At 45.4% G+C, this 19,625-nt stretch overlaps 1 protein-coding gene across 1 annotated transcript; it reads right to left on the bottom strand.

Moving 5' to 3' along the window:
- Window positions 1-17,925: 17,925 nt before the first annotated feature.
- Window positions 17,926-19,331, bottom strand: LOC123449477 (expansin-A12-like). Its single transcript, XM_045126715.1, has 2 exons — window positions 19,050-19,331; window positions 17,926-18,913 (listed from the first exon to the last, which is right to left on the bottom strand). Exons 1-2 carry the CDS (start codon window positions 19,198-19,200, stop codon window positions 18,285-18,287), a joined length of 780 nt encoding a protein of 259 aa, XP_044982650.1. The 5' UTR covers window positions 19,201-19,331; the 3' UTR covers window positions 17,926-18,284.
- Window positions 19,332-19,625: the final 294 nt, after the last annotated feature.

The following is a 19,625-nucleotide window of genomic DNA, read 5'->3' as shown; positions in this document are numbered from 1 at the left end:
ATCATTAGGTTCATGTTCATCACCAGGTTGTGTTTCAGCATCAGAGATAGAGGCATCATTTAGAATCTCAGGGGTAGCAGCAACAGGGTTGCTAGCGTGCAGGTTCCTATCATCTTTCTTCTTCTTTCTAGGATGACTAGGTGCATCAGTGCTAACTCCTTGAGAATCTTGTTCAACTCTCTTCGGATGACCCTCAGGATGCCAAGGTTCCCGGGTCATTCTACTGCCTCTAGTGACGACTCTGACGGAATTGTCATTCAACTCGTTGAGCAAGTCATTTCGAGCTTTAAGTACTTGTTCTACCTGAGTAGTAACCATAAAGGCATGTTTACTCAGAAGCTTAAGATCGTTGACATTTCTGTCCATGCAAGCACTTAAATGACTAAGCATACGAGCATTCTGTTCCAATTGTCTGCTAACATAATCATTGAAACTCTGTTGTTTGGCAACGAAGTTATCAAATTCATCCATGCATAAGCTAGTAGGTTTATCAAAAGGAATATCACTCTCATCAAACCTACGCAGAGAATTTACTTTTACTACCTGTATCGGGTTATCGAGACCATGGATCTCTTCGATAGGTGGTAGATTTTTGACATCTTGATATTTAATGCCTTTCTCTCGCATAGATTTCTTGGCTTCTTGCATATCTTCAGGACTGAGGAATAAAATACCTCTTTTCTTCGAAGTTGGCTTAGGAGGTGGTTCGGGAATAGTCCAAGCATTCTCATTGCACAAGATGTTGTTCAACAGAATCTCAGCTTGTTCTATAGTTCGTTCCCTAAAAACACTACCGGCACAACTATCTATATGGTCTTTGGAAGCATCAGTAAGTCCATTATAGAAGATATCAAGTGTTTCGTTCTTCTCAAGAGGGTGATCAGACAAAGCATTCAGTAGCTGGATAAGCCCCCCCCAAGCTTGTGGGAGACTCTCTTCTTCAGCTTGAGCAAAGTTGTATATTTCCTGCAAGGCAGCTTGCTTCTTATGGCCAGGGAAATATTTTTCAGAGAAGTAGTAGACCATATCCTGGGGGCTACGCACACATCCAGGAGCAAGAGAAGTGAACTAGGTCTTAGCATCATCCTTTAGCGAGAAAGGAAACAGCTTGAGCATGTAGTAGTGGCGGATCTTTTCCTCACTAGTGAATAGGGTGGCTATAGCGCGCAGTTTGGTAAGATGGGCTACAACCGTTTCATACTCATAACCGTGAAAAGGATCAGATTCGACCAGAGTGATTAACTCAGGGTCGACAGAGAATTCATAATCCTTATCGGTCACAAAGATAGGCGAAGTGGCAAACTTCGAGTCGTATTTCATCCTAGTGTTCAGAGATTTTTCTTTCCACTTGCACAGAAGTTTCTCAACATCATAGATATCCTTACACGCAAGAAAATCCTCAGCTATCTCTCCCTCCATAACATAGCGCGTATCAGGCATATCAGGCAATTCAGGCATAGTATCATGTTCTACTTCAATAGTATCAGCAGTTTCAGAAGTATCATCACATCTAGCAGTAGCTCTAGCAAGTGGTGCATCAAGGAATGCACCTAGTGGCAAAGCAGTATCAGGCATAGCAGGCATAGTATCAAGCATAGCATCATCAGGCATAGTATCAAGCATAGCATCATCAGGCATAGTATCTAGCATAGCATCATCAGGCATAGTATCTAGCATAGCATCATAAGCATCATGGGCAGTAGAAGTAGCATCATCAAACACAGGCGACATATCAAGATTTCTAGCAGGAGGCAAAGTCGCAAACTTACTCAAAACTGAAGGTGAATCAAGTGCAGAGCTAGAGGGCAATTCCTTACCTCTCCTCGTAGTGGAAGGCAAGATTTAGTTCTTGGATTTTCGGATTCCTCATAGTGATCAGCAGACGTCAATCCCAAGTGACTCAGAGAATATAGTTGTGCTTCCCCGGCAACGGCGCCAGAAAAAGCCTTGATGTCCCACAAGCGTATGGGATCGTAGCAGTTTTCGAGGGTAGAGTATTCAACCCAAATTTATTGATTCGCTCACAAGGGGAAGCTAAAGGATATTCTCAAGTATTAGCAGCTGAGTTGTCAGTTCAACCACACCTGAAAGATTAGTGTCTGCAAGCAAAGTATCAGTAGCAAGGTAGTACGATAGCAACGGTACCAGAAAAAGCTTTGACAATCCCCGGTAACGGCGCTAGAAAAAGCCTTGTTGACGGGATGTTAGCGCCAACAAAGTCTTGCAACAAGTAACAGCGGAGTAGCAAGGAACAGTAGTAGTAGCAGTAGCAAAGTAACAAGTAACAGCAGTAGCAGCAGCAGCAAAGTAACATCAGTAGTGACAGCAACAAAGTGGCCCAATCCCTCTTGTAGCAAGGGACAAGCCTAGGCAAAGCAACGTAGCGAGAACCAGTAGTAAAATACTCGTAGGCAGTGGATCGGTGATGGATGAGTGTGACGGATGTGATTCATCATGTAACAGCTATAACATGGAGAGATATGTAACTGGCTCCCGTTCATCAATCTAATGTAGGCATGTATTCCGTATGTAGTCATACGTGCTTAGGGAAAAGAACTTGCATGACATCTATTGTCCATCCCTCCCGTGGCAGCGGGGTCCTAATGAAAACTACGGGATATTAAGGTTCTCCTTTTAATAAAAAACCGGACCAACGCATTAACACATGGTGAATACCTGAACTCCTCATACTATGGCCATCTCCGGGAGTGGTTCCGGCTATTGTCACTCTGGGGTTGCCGGGTCATAACACATAGTAGGTGACTACAACTTGCAAGATAGGATCTAAAACACACATATATTGGCGACAACATAATAGGTTCAGATCTAAAATCATGGCACTCGGGCCCTAGTGACAAGCATTAAGCATAGCCAAGTACTAGCAACATCAATCTAGAACATAGTGGATACTAGGGATCAATCCCCGTCAAGAACTAACTCGACTACATGATAGATCTCATCCAACTCATCACCGTCCAGCAAGCGTACGATGGGATTACTCACGAACGATGAAGAGCATCATGGAATTGTCGATGGAGAAAGGTTGATGATGACGATGGCGACGATTTCCCCTCTCCGGAGCCCGAAACGGACTCCAGATCTGCCCTCCAGATGAAGAACAGGATGTGGCGGCGCCTTCGTATCGCAAAACGCGATGAAACCTTCTCTCTGATTTTTTCGAGGCGATACAGAAGATATAGGACTGAGATTGAGGGCGGTGGTGCCACGTGGGCCCCACAAGCCCTCATGGCGCGACCATAGGGGGTGGGCGCGGCCCAGGGGCTTGTGGCCCACTGGCACGCCCCCTCACGTGGATTTTTGCGCAGGTATTTTTCTTTTATTCCGGAAAAAATCTTCGTAAATTTTCAGGACGTTCCGAGAACTTTCATTTCTGCACAAAAACAACACCATGGCAATTCTGCTGAAAACAACGTCAGTCCGGGTTAGTTCCATTCAAATCATGTAAATTAGAGTCCAAAACAAGGGCAAAAGAGTTCAAAAAAGTAGATACGACGGAGACGTATCACATATATCTCCGTGTTATAATTGTTGCATGATGAATATCATCAGGCATAATCATCCATCACCGATCCAATGCCTACGAGTTTTTCCTACTGGTCCTTGCTGCGTTACTTTGCCGCTACTGATGTCACTGCTGCTACTGTTACTTTGTCGCTACTGATGTCACTGCTGCTACTGTTACCATTGCTACTGTTGCTATCACACCACTTTGCTACTGATACTTTGCTGAAGATACTAAGTCTTTTAGGTGTGGTTGAATTGACAACTCAACTGCTAATACTCGAGAATATTCCTTGGCTTCCCCTTGTGTCGAATCAACAAATTTGTGTTGAATACTCTATCCTCGAAAACTGTTGCGATCCCCTATACTTGTGGGTTATCAAGATTATTTTCTGGCGCCATTGCCGGGGAGGCATAGCTCTATTCTGTGAGTCACTTGGGATTTACGTCTGCTGATCACTATGAGGAATCCTAGAGATCCAAAAACTAAAGTCTTGCCGTCAACTACGAGGACAGGTAAGGAACTGCCATCTAGCTCTGCACTTGATTCACCTTGAGTTATGAGTAAGTTCGCGACACCACCTCCTGCTAGAAATTTTGATGTGTCGCGTGTGCTTGATGATGCTACTTCTGTTGTCCATGATGCTTGTGATGATGCTTTGCTTGATACTGCTTTGCCACTAGGTGCATTCCTTGATGCAAAAATTGCTAGAGTTGCTGCTAGATGTGATGATACTTCTGAAACTGCTAAGATTATTGAAGTAGAACTTGCTATTTCACCTGTTAGAACTAGCTCTCCTAGATATGAATTGCCTGATATGCCTGAGGGTTATGTTATGGAGGGAGAGATAGCTGAGGACTTTCTTGCTTGTAAGGATAGCTATGATGTTGAGAAGTTACTGCGTAAGTGGAAAGAAAAATCTTTGAACGCTAGGATGAAATACGACCCGAAGTTTTCTACTTCGCCTATCTTTGTGACCGATAAGGATTATGAATTCTCTGTCGACCCTGAGTTAATCACTCTGGTCGAATCTGATCCTTTTCACGGTTATGAGTCTGAAATGGTTGTAGCACATCTTACCAAACTGCACGATATAGCCACCCTATTCACTAGTGAGGAAAAGATCCGCCACTACTATATCCTTAAGTTGTTTCCTTTCTCGCTAAAGGATGATGCTAAGACTTGGTTCACTTCTCTTGCCCCTGGTTGTGTGCGTATCCCCCAGGATATGATCTACTACTTCTCTGAAAAATATTTCCCTGCCCATAAGAAGCAAGCTGCCTTGCAGGAAATATACAACTTTGCGCAAGTTGAAGAAGAGAGTCTCCCACAAGCTTGGGGGAGGCTCGTCCAGCTATTGAATGCTTTGCCCGATCACCTTCTTGAGAAGAATGAAATACTTGATATCTTCTATAATGGACTAACCGATGCTTCTAAGGACCACCTAGATAGTTGTGCCGATTGTGTTTTTAGGGTACGAACCGTAGAACAAGCTGAGATCCTATTGAATAATATCTTGTGCAATGAGAATGCTTGGACTATTCCCGAACCACCTCCGAAGCCAACTCCGAAGAAAAGAGGTATCCTATTCCTCAGTCGTGAAGATATGCAAGAAGCTAAGAAATCTAGGAAAGAGAAAGGCATTAAATCTGAAGATGTCAAAAATCTACCACCTATCGAAGAGATCCATGGTCTTGATAACCCGATACAGGTAGTACAGGTAAATTATCTTTGTAGATTCAATGAGAGTGACATTCCTTTTGATAAACCTGCTAGCTTATGCCTGGATGAATTTTATAACTTTGTTGCCAAACAACAAAGTTTCAATGATTATGTTATCGGACAATTGGAACAGAATGCTCGTATGCTTAGTCATTTAAGTGCTTGTGTGGACAGAAACGTCAATGATCTTAAGCTCTTGAGTAAACATGCCTCTATGGTTACTACTCAAGTAGAACAAGTACTTAAGGCTCAAAATGACTTGCTCAATGAGTTGAATGAAAATTCTGTCAGAGTTGTCACTAGAGGCGGTAGAATGACCCACGAACCTTTGTATCCTGAGGGTCATCCTAAGAGAATTGAACTAGATTCTCAAGGAATTAGCACTGATGCACCTAGTTATCCTAGGAAGAAGAAGAAAGATGATAGGAACTTGCACACTAGCAACCCTGTTGCTGCTACACCTGAGAGTCCAAACGATGTCTCTGTTTCTGATGCCGAAACACAATCTGGTGATGAACATGAGCCTCATGATAATATCGATAGTGGTGTTCATGATGATGCTCAACATAGCAATGGTAAGGATGTGGAGATTGAACCAGATGATCTTGATAACCCACAACCTAAGAATAAGAGATACGATAAGAATGACTTCGCTGCTAGGAAGCATGGTAAAGAAAGGGAACCATGGGTTCAGAAACCTATGTCCTTTCCTCCCAAACCATCCAAGAAAAAGGATGATGAGGATTTTGAGCGATTTGTTGAAATGATTAGACATGTCTTTCTGCAAATGCGTTTGACAGATATGCTCAAAATGTCTCCGTATGCCAAGTACATGAAGGATATTGTTACTAATAAGAGGAGGATACCTCAGGTTGAGATTTCCACCATGCTCGCTAATTATACCTTCAAGGGTGGAACTCCTAAGAAACTAGGTGATCCCGGAGTGCCCACTATACCTTGCTCCATTAAAGGCAACTACGTTAGAACTGCTTTATGCGACCTTGGAGCGGGTGTTAGTGTTATGCCTCTCTCTCTTTACCCTAGACTTGAACTGGATAAGATGACACACACTGAAATCTCTCTACAAATGGCCGACAAATCAACTGCTTTCCCTATTGGCATTTGCGAGGATGTGCCTGTTATGGTTGCTAATGTTACTATCTTAACAGACTTTGTTATTCTCGATATTCCCGAGGATGATGCCATGGCGGTCATCCTTGGAAGACCCTTTCTAAACACTGCAGGGGTTGTTATTGATTGCAACAAAGGCAATGTCACTTTCCATGTCAACGGTAATGAGCATACGGTGCACTTTCCGAAGAAACGATATCGAGTACATTGCATCAATGCTATTGAAAAAACTTCATCGATTCTTATTGGGAGCTTTGAATGCCCTATACCTACTGTTAAGATGAAGTATGATTTGCTTATTGGGGATATGCACATCCCCATTGAGGTAACCTAGTGACTATTCGAAAATTCTCCATTCTTTTTTCATGCGATTCGAAAAAGTTTGTCAAGGAGAATTGATCAACCTCATTGACGGATTTCCTTCGATGATCATGGGATGGATGAATCGAGGAGCCATAAACCTCTGTTCCAAGCTTTCACCTTCGGTTGCTTAGAAGAAAAATGATAGATTTAGCTTTAGTTTTTCCTGTTTTCTGCTTTTTGCGTCCCGTATAAAAGTGTCCCGAAAATAAAAGTTCTCCGAATGTCCTGAAAATCAAGTATGATTTTTTCTGGAGTTTTTGAAAAAGTGTGAGACGGAGAGCTGGTCAGGGGGATGCGCCAGTGGGCCACAAGCCCTGGAGGCGCGGGCACCCCCTGGCCGCGCCTACCAGGCTTGTGGGGGCCACGTGTCCCCCTCCACTTATTCCAGCTCCCATCTCCTTCTCCTACCTCCAGAAAAAATCGTTTCGCAGCTCAAACCCGTGTTCTTGATCTTCTTGCTGAGATTTTCGATCTCCTTGTGCAAAGCCCCATTCACCAAACTGTTTTGGGGGGAATTGCTCCTTGGTATGTGGCTCCTCCATTGGTCTAATTAGGTTTTTGCTCTAGTGCCTTATTCGTTGCGTATTTTTTCTGCCTTGGTGACCCTGTTCTTGAGCTTTGCATGCTAATTTTAGCTGGTCCCAAGTAGTTTTGTTGCGTGATATGGCCTCTAGGCACTTGTTGGAGTAGTTGCTATGAGTTTCGTTGAGCCTTGTTCACTTTTCCTTTGAGTCACTGAAAATTTCATAAAAGGAAGATGTTCAGGAGAAACTATCATGGTGGTTCCTCAAGCAAGAGGGGTCCCCGTCTCGCGATTCGGGAACCTGATCCTTACCAACCGAGGAACGCACAGGTACAACCATGTGAATGGCCTTCTGATGAATTCATGATTGATGTAGGTTTCAAAGACGAGTTTGATACACTTGTTCACAATGTTGGACTTGAAGAATTCATCTCCGATAAATGTGAACAATATACTACTCTCACTGCCTCTTTTGTTCATAGATTCAAATTTTCAGCTGGCCATGACACATCCGTACTATTTGATCTCTATGACAAATCGTATACCATGGATTTAGAGGATTTCAATAGAATTTGCAAGATACCTGATTGGGGCAGTCTCAATGATCCTCATAAATCTTTGGTTAGAGATTTTTCTCTCTAGTATAACTGTTGGAGAAACTAGAGATATTACGCACGCTACCATGGGGAGCATTCATTTTCCTGCCTTGCATTACTTTGCCCTCTTCATAGGTAGATGCATTAACGGCAAGATTGAGCATTGTCACCTCTGCGCACCTGACCTTAGTATTCTTAAGAGCACAGTAACGGGTGATAGAAGCTTCAACATGGGAGCTATAATAGCAAGGAGGCTGAATAATAATGCTAATGAAGGGGATCTTTGCCACTCGCATAGCAAATTTTCTTGGAGTAGCCATCCGCGAAAGAGATCCCCCGCTGCATACAGCTTTCCTTGATCGCACCGCTATGACACGCTATCAGTTCCTTGAGAGGGATAATGAATCCCTCCTATACTGGTTAATATTTAACCGACATCGTGTTTTTCGTATTACCCTTCCTGCTCCTGCCTTCTTTGACTTTCAGGTAAAACGGAGATATTACATAACCAGAGGAGAGACAGAGGAGTATGAGAGGGAGGCAAAGGCTGCTCGCCTTCGTGAGGCAGCTATTCAGGCAGTGGCTGCAACGTTCCCGTACAACCCCCATTATGATTTTGGGTATCGCCCGGACCATCCCTAGGAGTAGACCAACTTAGGCAAAAAGCCTATGCTTGGGGAGTACGTGTTTCTCACCGACTTTATATTCATGCTTACACTTTCAATTTGCTAGTCGGTGTTCACACTTTGCCACTGTATCATCCATGCTAGTTTATTTCTTTTTCTCGTTTTCTTCTCGTGTGTTTGTCTAGTTTGAGAAAACCCAAAAAGATTTCTCGTTCTTCTTTTGCTTGTTGGGAGCTTTCCCGTGTAAATAGTTTTCTTTTTCTTCGGGTTAGGTAGAAGACCATGGTTACAATGTTTAGTGGCTCTCGCATGGTTATCTGTTTATCTGTCAAAGAGCCATATTACTTTGTCTTCTTTTTTGTGTTTGCTTGCAGATTCCAGCTTAGTCCAATGCACGAGCACTCTTATTATTGTTCACATCATTCGATCGTGCAAGTGAAAGGCAATAATGACAATATATGATGAAGTGACTGAGCCTGGAAAAGCTGGTATGAACTCGATCTATTTTGTTTTTGTAAATATGACTAGCTCATTGTTCCTGATTCAGCTTTGTTGTGAGAGAAACATGTTTGCAATGACAACTTAGAGATCATAGTTTCTGATGCCATGCTTAATTAGCTAGGAGCTTATAATGGTTTGTCTTGGATGCCAACATGAATTTTGAGATGACTATGATGTGGTATGATAGGATGGTATCCTCCTTTGAATTATTCAAGTGGCTTGACTTGGCGCATGTTTACGCATGTAGTTGAAACAAAATCAACATAGCCTCTATGATATTCATGTTCATGGTGATTTATGTCCTAATCATGCTTGCATTCAATGTTGGTTAATCTCAATGCATTTTGATGACTATTCTCGCTCTCTAGTTGGTCGCTTCCCAGTCTTTTGCTAGCCTTTACTTGTATTAAGCGGGAATACTATTTGTGCATCCACTTCCATAAACCCAAAGTTGTTCCATATGATTCCACCATACCTACCTATATGCGGTATCTACCTGCCGTTCCAAGTAAATTTGCATGTGCCACTCTCTAAACCTTCAAGAAATAATCTGTTTTGCATGCCCGAACTGCTCATGTGGTGACAGGGGATATCAGTATCTTCCATGCTAGGCGTGTTATCCTCGATATGTGTTTATTCACTATCATTCACGAGAAAGGGGCCGATAATTGGAATGCCCAGTTCCATGCTCAAACCGAAAAGATAATTACAAACAAAACTCCCTGCTACTTCTCAAACAACAGCGCCAGAAATTGACACGTTGACGGAGACTTGCTTGCGTTGGTTTTTTCCCTTGAAGAGGAAAGGGTGATGCAGCACAGGAGCAATAAGTATTTCCCTCATTTTGAGAACCATGGTATCAATCCAGTAGGAGAGTCTCGTCAAGTCCAGAGTACCTACGCAAACACAAACGAGCTTGCACCCAACGCTTTAAAGGGGTTGTCAATCCCTTCAAGATTGTTTGCAAAGTGAGATCTGAAGGCGGAAAGTGCAACGAAGTAAAAAGTGTAAGGCTGAAAATATGGTGTGGAGTAGACCCGGGGGCCATAGTGTTCACTAGAGGCTTCTCTCAAAATAGCAAATATCATGTTGGGTGAACAAATTACTGTTGAGCAATTGATAGAACCATGCAAAGTCATGACAATTAAGGCAATGATCATACATATAGGCATCACGTCCGAGACAAGTAGACCGATACTTTCTACATCTACTACTATTACTCCACACATCGATGGCTATCCAGCATGCATCTAGTGTATTGAGTTCATGACGAACAGAGTAACGCCTTAAGCAAGATGACATGATGTAGAGGGATAAACTCAAACCAATGATGAAAACCCCATCCTTTTACCCTTGATGGCAACAACACGATGCGTGCCTCGCTACCCCTTCTGTCACTTGGTGAGGTCACCGCACGGTATGAACCCAAAACCAAGCACTTCTCCCAGTGCAAGAATCATAGATCTACTTGGCCAAAGAAAACCCACAACTCGAAGAGAATTACAAGGATATGAAATCATGCATAAGAGAGATTAGAAGAAACTCAAATAAGATTCATAGATAATCTGATCATAAATCCACAATTCGTCGGATCTCGACAAATACACCGCAAAAGAAGATTACATCGGATAGATCTCCATGAAGATCATGGAGAACTTTGTATTGAAGATCCAAGAGAGAGAAGAAGCCATCTAGTTACTAGCTATGGACCCCTATGTCTATGGTGAACTACTCACGCATCATCGGAGAGGTCATGGTGTTGATGAATAAGCCCTCCGTATCCGAATCCCCCCTCCGGCAGGGCACCAGAACGTGCCCCAGATGGGATCTTGCGGAGACAGAAGCTTGCGGCGGCGGAAAAGTACTTTCGATGATCTCCTGATTTTTTGCGGAATTTTTGGGGATATATAGACGCAAAACCTAGTGCAAAGGGGCCTCAGGGAGCCCACAAGCCCGGTGGCCACCCCCCCCCCCCCCACCCCGCCGCTCCGTGAGGGCTTGTAGGGTCCCTGGTGCCTCCTGCCCTGATTCTCCAGCTCCCCGATCTTTTTCTGTTCCGGAAAAAATATTTTTGGCAGTTTCATTCTGTTTGGACTCTGTTCAAAATCCTCCTCTGAAAGGGGTCAAAAACATGGAAAAAATAGGAACTGGCTCTTGGCACTGAGTTAATAAGTTAGTCCCAAAAAATATATAAAAGGCATGCAAAACATCCAAAGTTTGACAAGATAATAGCATGAAACCATCAAAAAATATAGATACGTTGGAGACGTATCACTCCCCCTGGATTGATGTTGGTATGGACGGCACCCGAGGATTCGGCTAGTCGTGGAGTGTGATTGATCGGTGGTGGGGGATTCAAAACTTTACTTTTCTGTTTGGGAACCGCCTATAGCGTGCGTAGCGTGGAAGATGGTGAGAATTCTTAGTCATTGCGTTGACAATAAAAGCATGCCACCCAAAATTATTATCTCTGTTTTAAAAGCTTGAGCTCTGGCACCTCTGCAAATCAATGCTTCCCTCTGCGAAGGGCGTGTCTATTTATGTTCCTGTTGAGTCATCCTCTTCTTATAAAAGCACCAATTAGAGAGCATCTCTGTCATTTTTATGCTTTGCTTTTAACTATGATTGAGTATGACTCTGACTGGATCTTCTTTGCCATGAATTACAATGTTTAGTCAGCCCTTGGTCTTTGAAGGTGCTCTGCATTTATGTTTTGCGGTCATAGAAAGAGCTAGCGAGATACCATCTGTTCGCGTTGCTTCATGATTATTTTGATTGAAGTGTTGACATTTGAAACTTGTCATTATTGCTCGCTAGTTTATTATGCCATTGATATGAGTTTACCATGAGACCTAGATGTCATTTGCTTATGTGGTTTGCTTGTGATCTTGCTGAATTCTGGATATGAGTTAGACATAGTTGCAACAACAACATCAAATAGAGTTCGTAAAAGTTTTTCTTTTGTCTCTTTCAGTTTGTCAACTGAATTGCTTGAGGACAAGCAAGGTTTTAAGATTGGGGGAGTTGATACGTCTCCATCGTATCTACTTTTCCAAACTCTTTTGCCCTTGTTTTGGACTCTAATTTGCATGATTTGAATGGAACTAACCCGGACTAACGCTGTTTTCAGAAGAATTGCCATGGTGTTATTTTTGCGCAGAAATAAAATTCTCGGAATGACCTGGACATTTACGAGGATTTTTTGTGGAATATTTAAAAAATACTGGCGCAAGAATCAAAGGAGGAAGTGGAGCGTGGAGCCCACAAGCCCACCAGGCGCGGCCCCCCCTGGTCGCGCCTGGCAGGCTTGTAGGGCCCACGTTGCTCCACCGCCTCCAATCTTAGCTCTATTTAGTCCCTTTCGTTCGGAAAAAAAATCAGGGAGAAGAGTTCATCGCGTTTTACAATAGGAGGCGCCGCCACCTCCTGTTCTTCCTCTGGAGGGCAGAACTGAAGTCCGTTCTGGGCTCCAGAGAGGGCAGATCGTCGCCAGCGTCATCACCAACCTTCCTTCGTCGCCAATTCCATGATGCTCTTCACCGTTCGTGAGTAATCTTATCGTAGGCTTGCTGGACGGTGATGGGTTGGATGAGATCTATCAGGTAATCGAGTTAGTTTTGACGGGGATTGATCCCTAGTATCCACTATGTTCTGAGTTTGATGTTGCTACTACTTTGCCATGCTTAATGCTTGTCACTAGGGCCCGAGTGCCATGATTTCAGATCTGAACCTATTATCTTGTCACCAATATATGTGCGTTCTTGATCCTATCTTGCAAGTTGTAGTCACCTACTATGTGTTATGACCCGGCAACCCCGGAGTGACAATAGCCGGAACCACTCCTGGAGATGACCATAGTATGAGGAGTTCATGTATTCACCAAGTGTTAATGCGTTGGTCTGGTTCTTTATTAAAAGGAGAACCTTAATATCCCGTAGTTTCCATTAGGACCCCGCTGTCACGGGAGGGATGGACAATAGATGTCATGCAAGTTCTTTTCCCTAAGCACGTATGACTACATACAGAATACATGCGTACATTACATTGATGAACTGGAGCTAGTTACATATCTCTCCGTGTTATAACTGTTGCATGATGAATAGCATCCGGCATAACCATCCATCACCGATACAATGCCCACGAGTCTTTTCCTACTGGTCCTTGCTACGTTACTTTGCTGCTACTGCTGTTACTGTTGCTACTATTGCTATCATACTACCTTGCTACTGATACTTTGCTGCAGATACTAAATCTTTCACGTGTGGTTGAATTGACAACTCAACTGCTAATACTTGAGAATATTCTTTGGCTTCCCCTTGTGTCGAATCAATAAATTTGGGTTGAATACTCTACCCTCGAAAACTGTTGCGATCCCCTATACTTGTGGGTTATCAGTGGTTCGAACAATGCAACAACCAAGTTCATGAACATGTTGGACACGAACGCGGTTGACATTGATCAAGCCTCTTTCGAACCATTCAACTACAATGAAACGGACGGCGGCGTGGATGATCATGGTGCTGCGAATGAATTGGAGGAGATCGAAGCGGAAGCGTTTGAGCAATCGCAAGCAAAGGGTGGGAAAAGCCAAAGATCAAAGAACTACACGATCTTGGAAGATCAAGCTTTGATCCAAGCATGGAGTGCGGTGTCTCTTGATGCATGCACGGGTGTTTCTCAAACCGCCAAGAGATTTTGGCAAAGGATCGAAGATCAATACTTCCGCATTATGAAAAAGTATCCTAATAGGACTGGACGCACATTTCGGTCACTTCAAGGACGTTGGGAGAATATCAAGCCTATGTGCACCTGTTGGGCAGCTTGCTTGGAGCAAGTACGCAATGCACCTCCAAGTGGCACCGTGGATTCCGACTATGTGAGTTTGTTTTTTTTCCTTTGTTCAAGTTGCGCATCATCATAATGTATCATGGGAAATGATTGCATCACTTTGTTCATATTTTGTAGGACAAGATTGCTCAACATAGATACAAGGACATGGAAGCTTCGGAAGGCAAATTCCTCAAATTAGAGCATTGTTGGGATTTGCACCAAAAGTGCGAGAAGTGGAAGTTGATCGACAAAGAATCCCCACCAAAGAGAGGCTCACTTATAAACATGGATGAAGATGAGGATGATGATGGCCCAAGAAATTTGCACAAGCCCGATGGCGACAAGAAGACTAAAGAGAAGATGAAGAGAGAGCAAGAAGCAGTGAGCTTGAGGGAGAAGATTGATGCCATGGTACAATCAAACGAGTTGATGTTGCTGAAGTCGTTGGAGATCAAGAAAGAGTTGGCCGAGAAGAAGGCAAAAGAGAAGCAAGAAAAATGGCAAATGCTCAAGGAAGAGGGGCTCCGCAAAGCTACCATTGAGGAGAGAAAAGCACGCGCCTCTGAAACCAAATTGATGTCATTGTTGCTCGCCGAGGAGAACAAGATCATGTCAATGAACCGCAATGACATGGACGACCTCACAAAAACATGGCACGATATGGCAAGGAGAGAGATCTTGAAGAGGAGAATGGTCGCCTCGGCCGGTTCGTGTTCCAGTTCTGGTGATGTTTTCTCTGCTCCATATGGTGCCAATGTGGATGATTTCGGTGCGGGAGTTGGAACAAGCGACGGAGGTGGATTCGGTGGCACCGATGAACTTCAATATGGACTCCATGACGCGGAGTGAAGATCGACCCCCAAGATGACGCCGGACATGGGCGCAAACCTTTGCATGCCCTCTTTTGCGTAATGAACTTCGCTTTTATTTGCGCGCAAACTGTTTATGTCGTTTGAGTTTAAACTTGTTTGCCAAATCCTATGTCAAATGCGAGATTTGCAGTTTTTCTGTTTGCGGGTCGTCGTGGTGAAGCCCGAGCAGAACCCGCAGAAGCCGACCCGTAAAAAAGCATATTCCACGAATATACTTTTTACGGATCCGTTTGGGGGGTCTGCATCTGTGCCAGCCCGCGCCGGCCCGCAAAAATGGTTTTGCGCGAACTGCAAACGTGTTTTGCGGGCCTGAGGGATGCGGGGCCTGCTAGAGTTGCTCTAAGAAGACCATCAAGAAAAACAAGAAGGAAGATGGCTGCTTCAATTTGTCTTTTTTTCGAAAGAAGTCAAAGTGTGAAAGGACGTGGATGTCGCCTAGAGGGGGGGCGGTGAATAGGCGCTTTAAAATAATTAAGGTTTAGGCTTGAACAAATGCGGAATAAAACTAACGTTTAATATGTCAACCACAAAACCTCAAACAACTAGGCTCACCTATGTGCACCAACAACTTATGCTAAGCAAGATAAACAACTAAGTGATAGCAAGATATATGACAAGAGACAATATGGCTATCACAAAGTAAAGTGCATAAGTAAAGGGTTCAGGTAAGAGATAACCGAGGTACGCGGAGAAGATGATGTATCCCGAAGTTCACACCCTTGCGGATGCTAATCTCCGTTGGAGCGGTGTGGAGGCACAATGCTCCCCAAGATGCCACTAAGGCCACCATAATCTTCTCACGCCCTCGCACAATGCAAGATGTCGTGATTCCACTAAGGGACCCTTGAGGGCGGTCACCGAACCCGTACAAATGGCAAACCTTGGGGGCGGTCACCGAACCCGTACACGTGGCAACCCTTGGGGGCGGTTACCGGTACCCGTACAAATTGCTCGGGGCAATCTCCACAACCTAATTGGAGACCCGGATGCTTGCCCGGAGCTTCACACCACAATGATTGAGCTCCAAGACACCACCAAGCTTCTAGGACGCCAAAGCATCCACGAAGAACAATATCTAGGGTACTAGGTACCAAAGGTAATAAGCTTCTCAAACTTCACTTCCACGTATCACCGTGGAGAACTCAAACCGATGCAACCAATGCAATGGCAAGAACACACGAAATGGTCAAGTCCCTCACACTCAAATCCCTCCACAACAACGAAAGCTATGGAGAAATATGAGAGGAAGAACAAGGAGCTCACAAAGAACTCCAAGATCTAGATCCAAGGGGTTCCCCTCACATACAGGAGAAAGTGATTGGTGGAGATGTGGATCTAGATCGCCTCTCTCTTTTCCCTCAAGAACAAGCAAGAATCATTGGAGGGATTGAGAGTAAACAAGCTCTAAGATTGTAAACAATGGAGGTAGAACAAGAGCTCAACGGATAGATAAGGCCAAGGGGGAAGAAGACCCCCTTTATATACTGGGGGAAGGAATTAGACCGTTACCCCCACTTACAGCCCAAGCCCAGCGGTACTACCGCTGGCTCCAGCGGTACTACCGCTGACCCTCCGGCGGTACTACCCCTGGCTGCAGCGGTACTACCGCTGACCCTCCATCAGTACTACCGCTGGCTGCAGCGGTACTACCGTTGAGCCCATGGTAGCGCAAAGATACTACCGGGCCAACCACCGTCAAGAAAGTCTTCGCAAAAATGTCCAACGCAGTACAACCGCAAAGATGATGGTACTAAAAACTTGGAGCGGTACTACCGCTGGCCAGGGGTGGTACTACTGCTGGGACAGCGGTACTACCGCCAGCTCTAGCGGTACTACCGCTCGCCACTGAAACAGCCATAACTTTCGCATACCAGCTCCGAATCGAGCAAACCCAAGCTTGTTGGATTCAGGACGACAAGAGCTATCCAAACAGCGATATGGAAATCTTAAGACCATGCAGATATGAAAATGCCAATGATATAGATATGTGAGTCCTCTATAAATGAAGAACCGGCAAAAACTCCAATATCGAAAACATCATAGTAGATGCATATGGACTCCGTTTTCGATGAACTCGAGCTTGTCACGAAGATGACCATAAGCTCTAAAACTCACAAAGAGAAACACCAAACAAGAACCAAGAAGTATGATGCAAGGATGCAAATGGTTTGAGCTCTCAACGAACGATACGATCAAGCTACTCACTCGAGAGCCCCCCTTGATAGTACATCAATCTATCCTAAACAGAAAACCTATCAAGGGCAAACCTATACCTTGCACCTCGTCCTCTTGAGTTAGATGATGATGATCTTGGCTTCCTCAAGATGGACCACCTTTCTTGATTGCGTTGGCTTGATGAAGACTAGTTGATTGCTCCCCATACTCACTATGGGTGAGCCACTCTTCAGCATATCTTCACAAGTCCATTGCCACCACAATGGACGGCAAGCTTCAAGCATGATTTCTTCGTGCTGATCCACTTGAACTTGCACATCGCAATCTTGCTGACGATCACAACTTGACGTCATACTTCATGGGTTGTATGAGATCTTCCCTTTGACGCAAGCCCATGGAAACACACCTAACCCCCACATAGAACTCTCACGAAGACCATGGGTTAGTACACAAACACGTAATGGACAATGCTTACCATACCATGGGATCACTTGATCCCTCTCGGTACATCTTGTACGCTTTGTGTGTTGATCATCTTGATTTACTCTTTGTTTGAGATCTTGATCAACCATGTGTCTCTATGACCATTCTTTGGATAATACCTTGAATACCATCTTGGTCATCATATAAACTCCTTGAACCCAACAGATGGACTTCAAGAAGTGCCTATGGACAAATCCTATAAATGTAACTTAAGGCAACCATTGATCCATAGGAATTGCCATCAATTACCAAAACCACATATGGAGATATATGCTCTAACAAAGTGTAATAGAAGGTCAAGTTTATTACAGGTGTAAATTCTTTTGTGGAATTTTTCTTACAAGTGTAATAGAAGGTCAAGTTTATTTAAAAATATTTTTAGAATTTTTAAACTTTTTATTGAACTGTTTTTTTTTTTTTTTTTGCATATAGGATGTATATACATCCAGGTTTTAAAAGTTTCCCTCCCTCCAATTAATCGTTTACTTGAGACCGCACACTTCGATGTCCGCCCCCATTAATTTTACCCTAGGCACATGGCTAAACAGATTCGTGAAGAGCAAATCACGCACAGCATTCATTTTACTGGTCAAAGTCAGAAACCATGGCCATCACATTCTATTAATTAAAATCATCAATGGATCTGTGGTCAAGAGTAAACAGTCCGCGCCTTGCAGCGAGGATCGGAGTAGCACATCAGCCGGTCATCGCAAGGCGGCAGGCACGGCGGGTAATTTGATCGATCAGGCCCGCCATGAACCCACCTCAGCCATGCAAACCACCCTACGCGCGGCGCCTAGCTACCTACCTACCACTTCCCATCCATGAGAGAATGAGGCTAATCTTAATCTTAAGTTCCCAAATGCCAAATTTAAAGACAAGCGTAAACGGAAAGGAAGGCGATCGCTAGCTCCGGCGCCGGCGCGCGGGAATTAATCGCTAGTAGAACTGGCCGGAGTTGGTGAAGGTCTGGCCGAACCCCCAGTTGCTGGGCGCCACGTCCTGGAAGACGACCTTCTGGCCGTTGGTGGCGGTGACGGCGAAGGAGATGGACTGGCCGTTGAGGTAGCTGTTGGACTGCCAGTTGGCCCCCCAGTTCCGGGACATGGTGGTCCACCCGGTGCGGGAGCCCTTGATCTGCACCGCCCTGATCGACCCCGGCCCGCCGACGTTGGTGATGAGCACCAGCTCGAAGTAGGCGTGGCCGTTGATGGTGAACCGCACGCCGCCGCTCCTGGAGCAGGGCACCCGCTGGAACAGGACGGGGACGATGCCGGCGCGGTAGATGCCGATGCGCTCCCACGCCGGCTGCGCCATGTCCAGGTGCTTGCGGGGCGGGTTGCACCAGCCGCCGTTGTCGTTGGGCTTGGAGTAGTCCGTGGGGCAGAGGTTGGTGGCGGTGATGGTGACCGTCACCCCCGGCTTGCAGTTCGGGGAGCTGCCCCTGTCGCACTGCACCTGGTAGCACTCCCCGCACGCCGCCCCGTCGTTGAAGAGGGACGTGCTCAGCGCCGCCGTGTTCGTCCCGTACCCCGTCGCGTACAGGTTGCCGTACCCGCAAGCTCCGCCTGCCATTAATTAGTTAGTTAAAACGCCATTTCCGATCAATATATATATATATATATATCTCCAGGGCGCGCAATATAATTGCAAACACGCAAAGCGAGGAGGAGGAGTCGACGTCGATCGTCGCCGCTTACGTACCCATGGTGCCGGCGGCGTTGCTCCCGCCGTAGAACGTGGCCGAGCCCCTCATCCAGTCGGCAGTGCCGGGCGTCGCGGCGGCGAGGCAGTACGCCGCTGCGACGACGACGGCCAAGCGCGACAACGACAAGGCTCCGCTCCTGGGCGCCATGGCTCACAGCGCGTTGCGTACGAAATGGCCTCGGATATAGGGCACGCCGGTGGACGTACGTGGTGGGTGGGGTGGGTGCGCTCGCTCGACCGGCGACGTGTGAGGCGAGTGAAGTGAGGAGGTGGAAAAGCCATGGCGTCGGCGGTGCTTAAATAGCGATGCGGCGACTGAGAGTGAGAGGCACGGGATCGGCGCGCGCGAAGCCCGGCGACGACTCACGTGCCCGCCGAGGCGGTCGACGGCCCTGTTGCACCCTGCAGCGCCTTAAATGCATGCCGTTGCCATTGCCATGCCATGCACGATTCCTGACCTCCTTTTATTTCTCCCGCCCAAAATACGAAAAAAGTCTCTGCCCTGCTCCTACCGCTACGTTTCCGAAGGATTCCCCTGGCGGATCTGCAGTGCAGAGGGCCGCCGACTCTTTG

The sequence above is a fragment of the Hordeum vulgare genome, chromosome 4H (genome assembly GCF_904849725.1).
Source record: "Hordeum vulgare subsp. vulgare chromosome 4H, MorexV3_pseudomolecules_assembly, whole genome shotgun sequence".
NCBI classification, from domain to species: Eukaryota; Viridiplantae; Streptophyta; class Magnoliopsida; order Poales; family Poaceae; genus Hordeum; species Hordeum vulgare.
This window is presented reverse-complemented; position numbering and strand designations above follow the sequence as displayed.

Coding starts and splice junctions, on each gene's coding strand:
- LOC123449477 (XM_045126715.1), bottom strand. CDS start 19,200: ATGGCGCCCAGGAGCGGAGCCTTGTCGTTGTCGCGCTTGGCCGTCGTC. Junction 18,914..19,049: donor CAACGCCGCCGGCACCATGG/GTACGTAAGCGG, acceptor AATTAATGGCAG/GCGGAGCTTGCGGGTACGGC.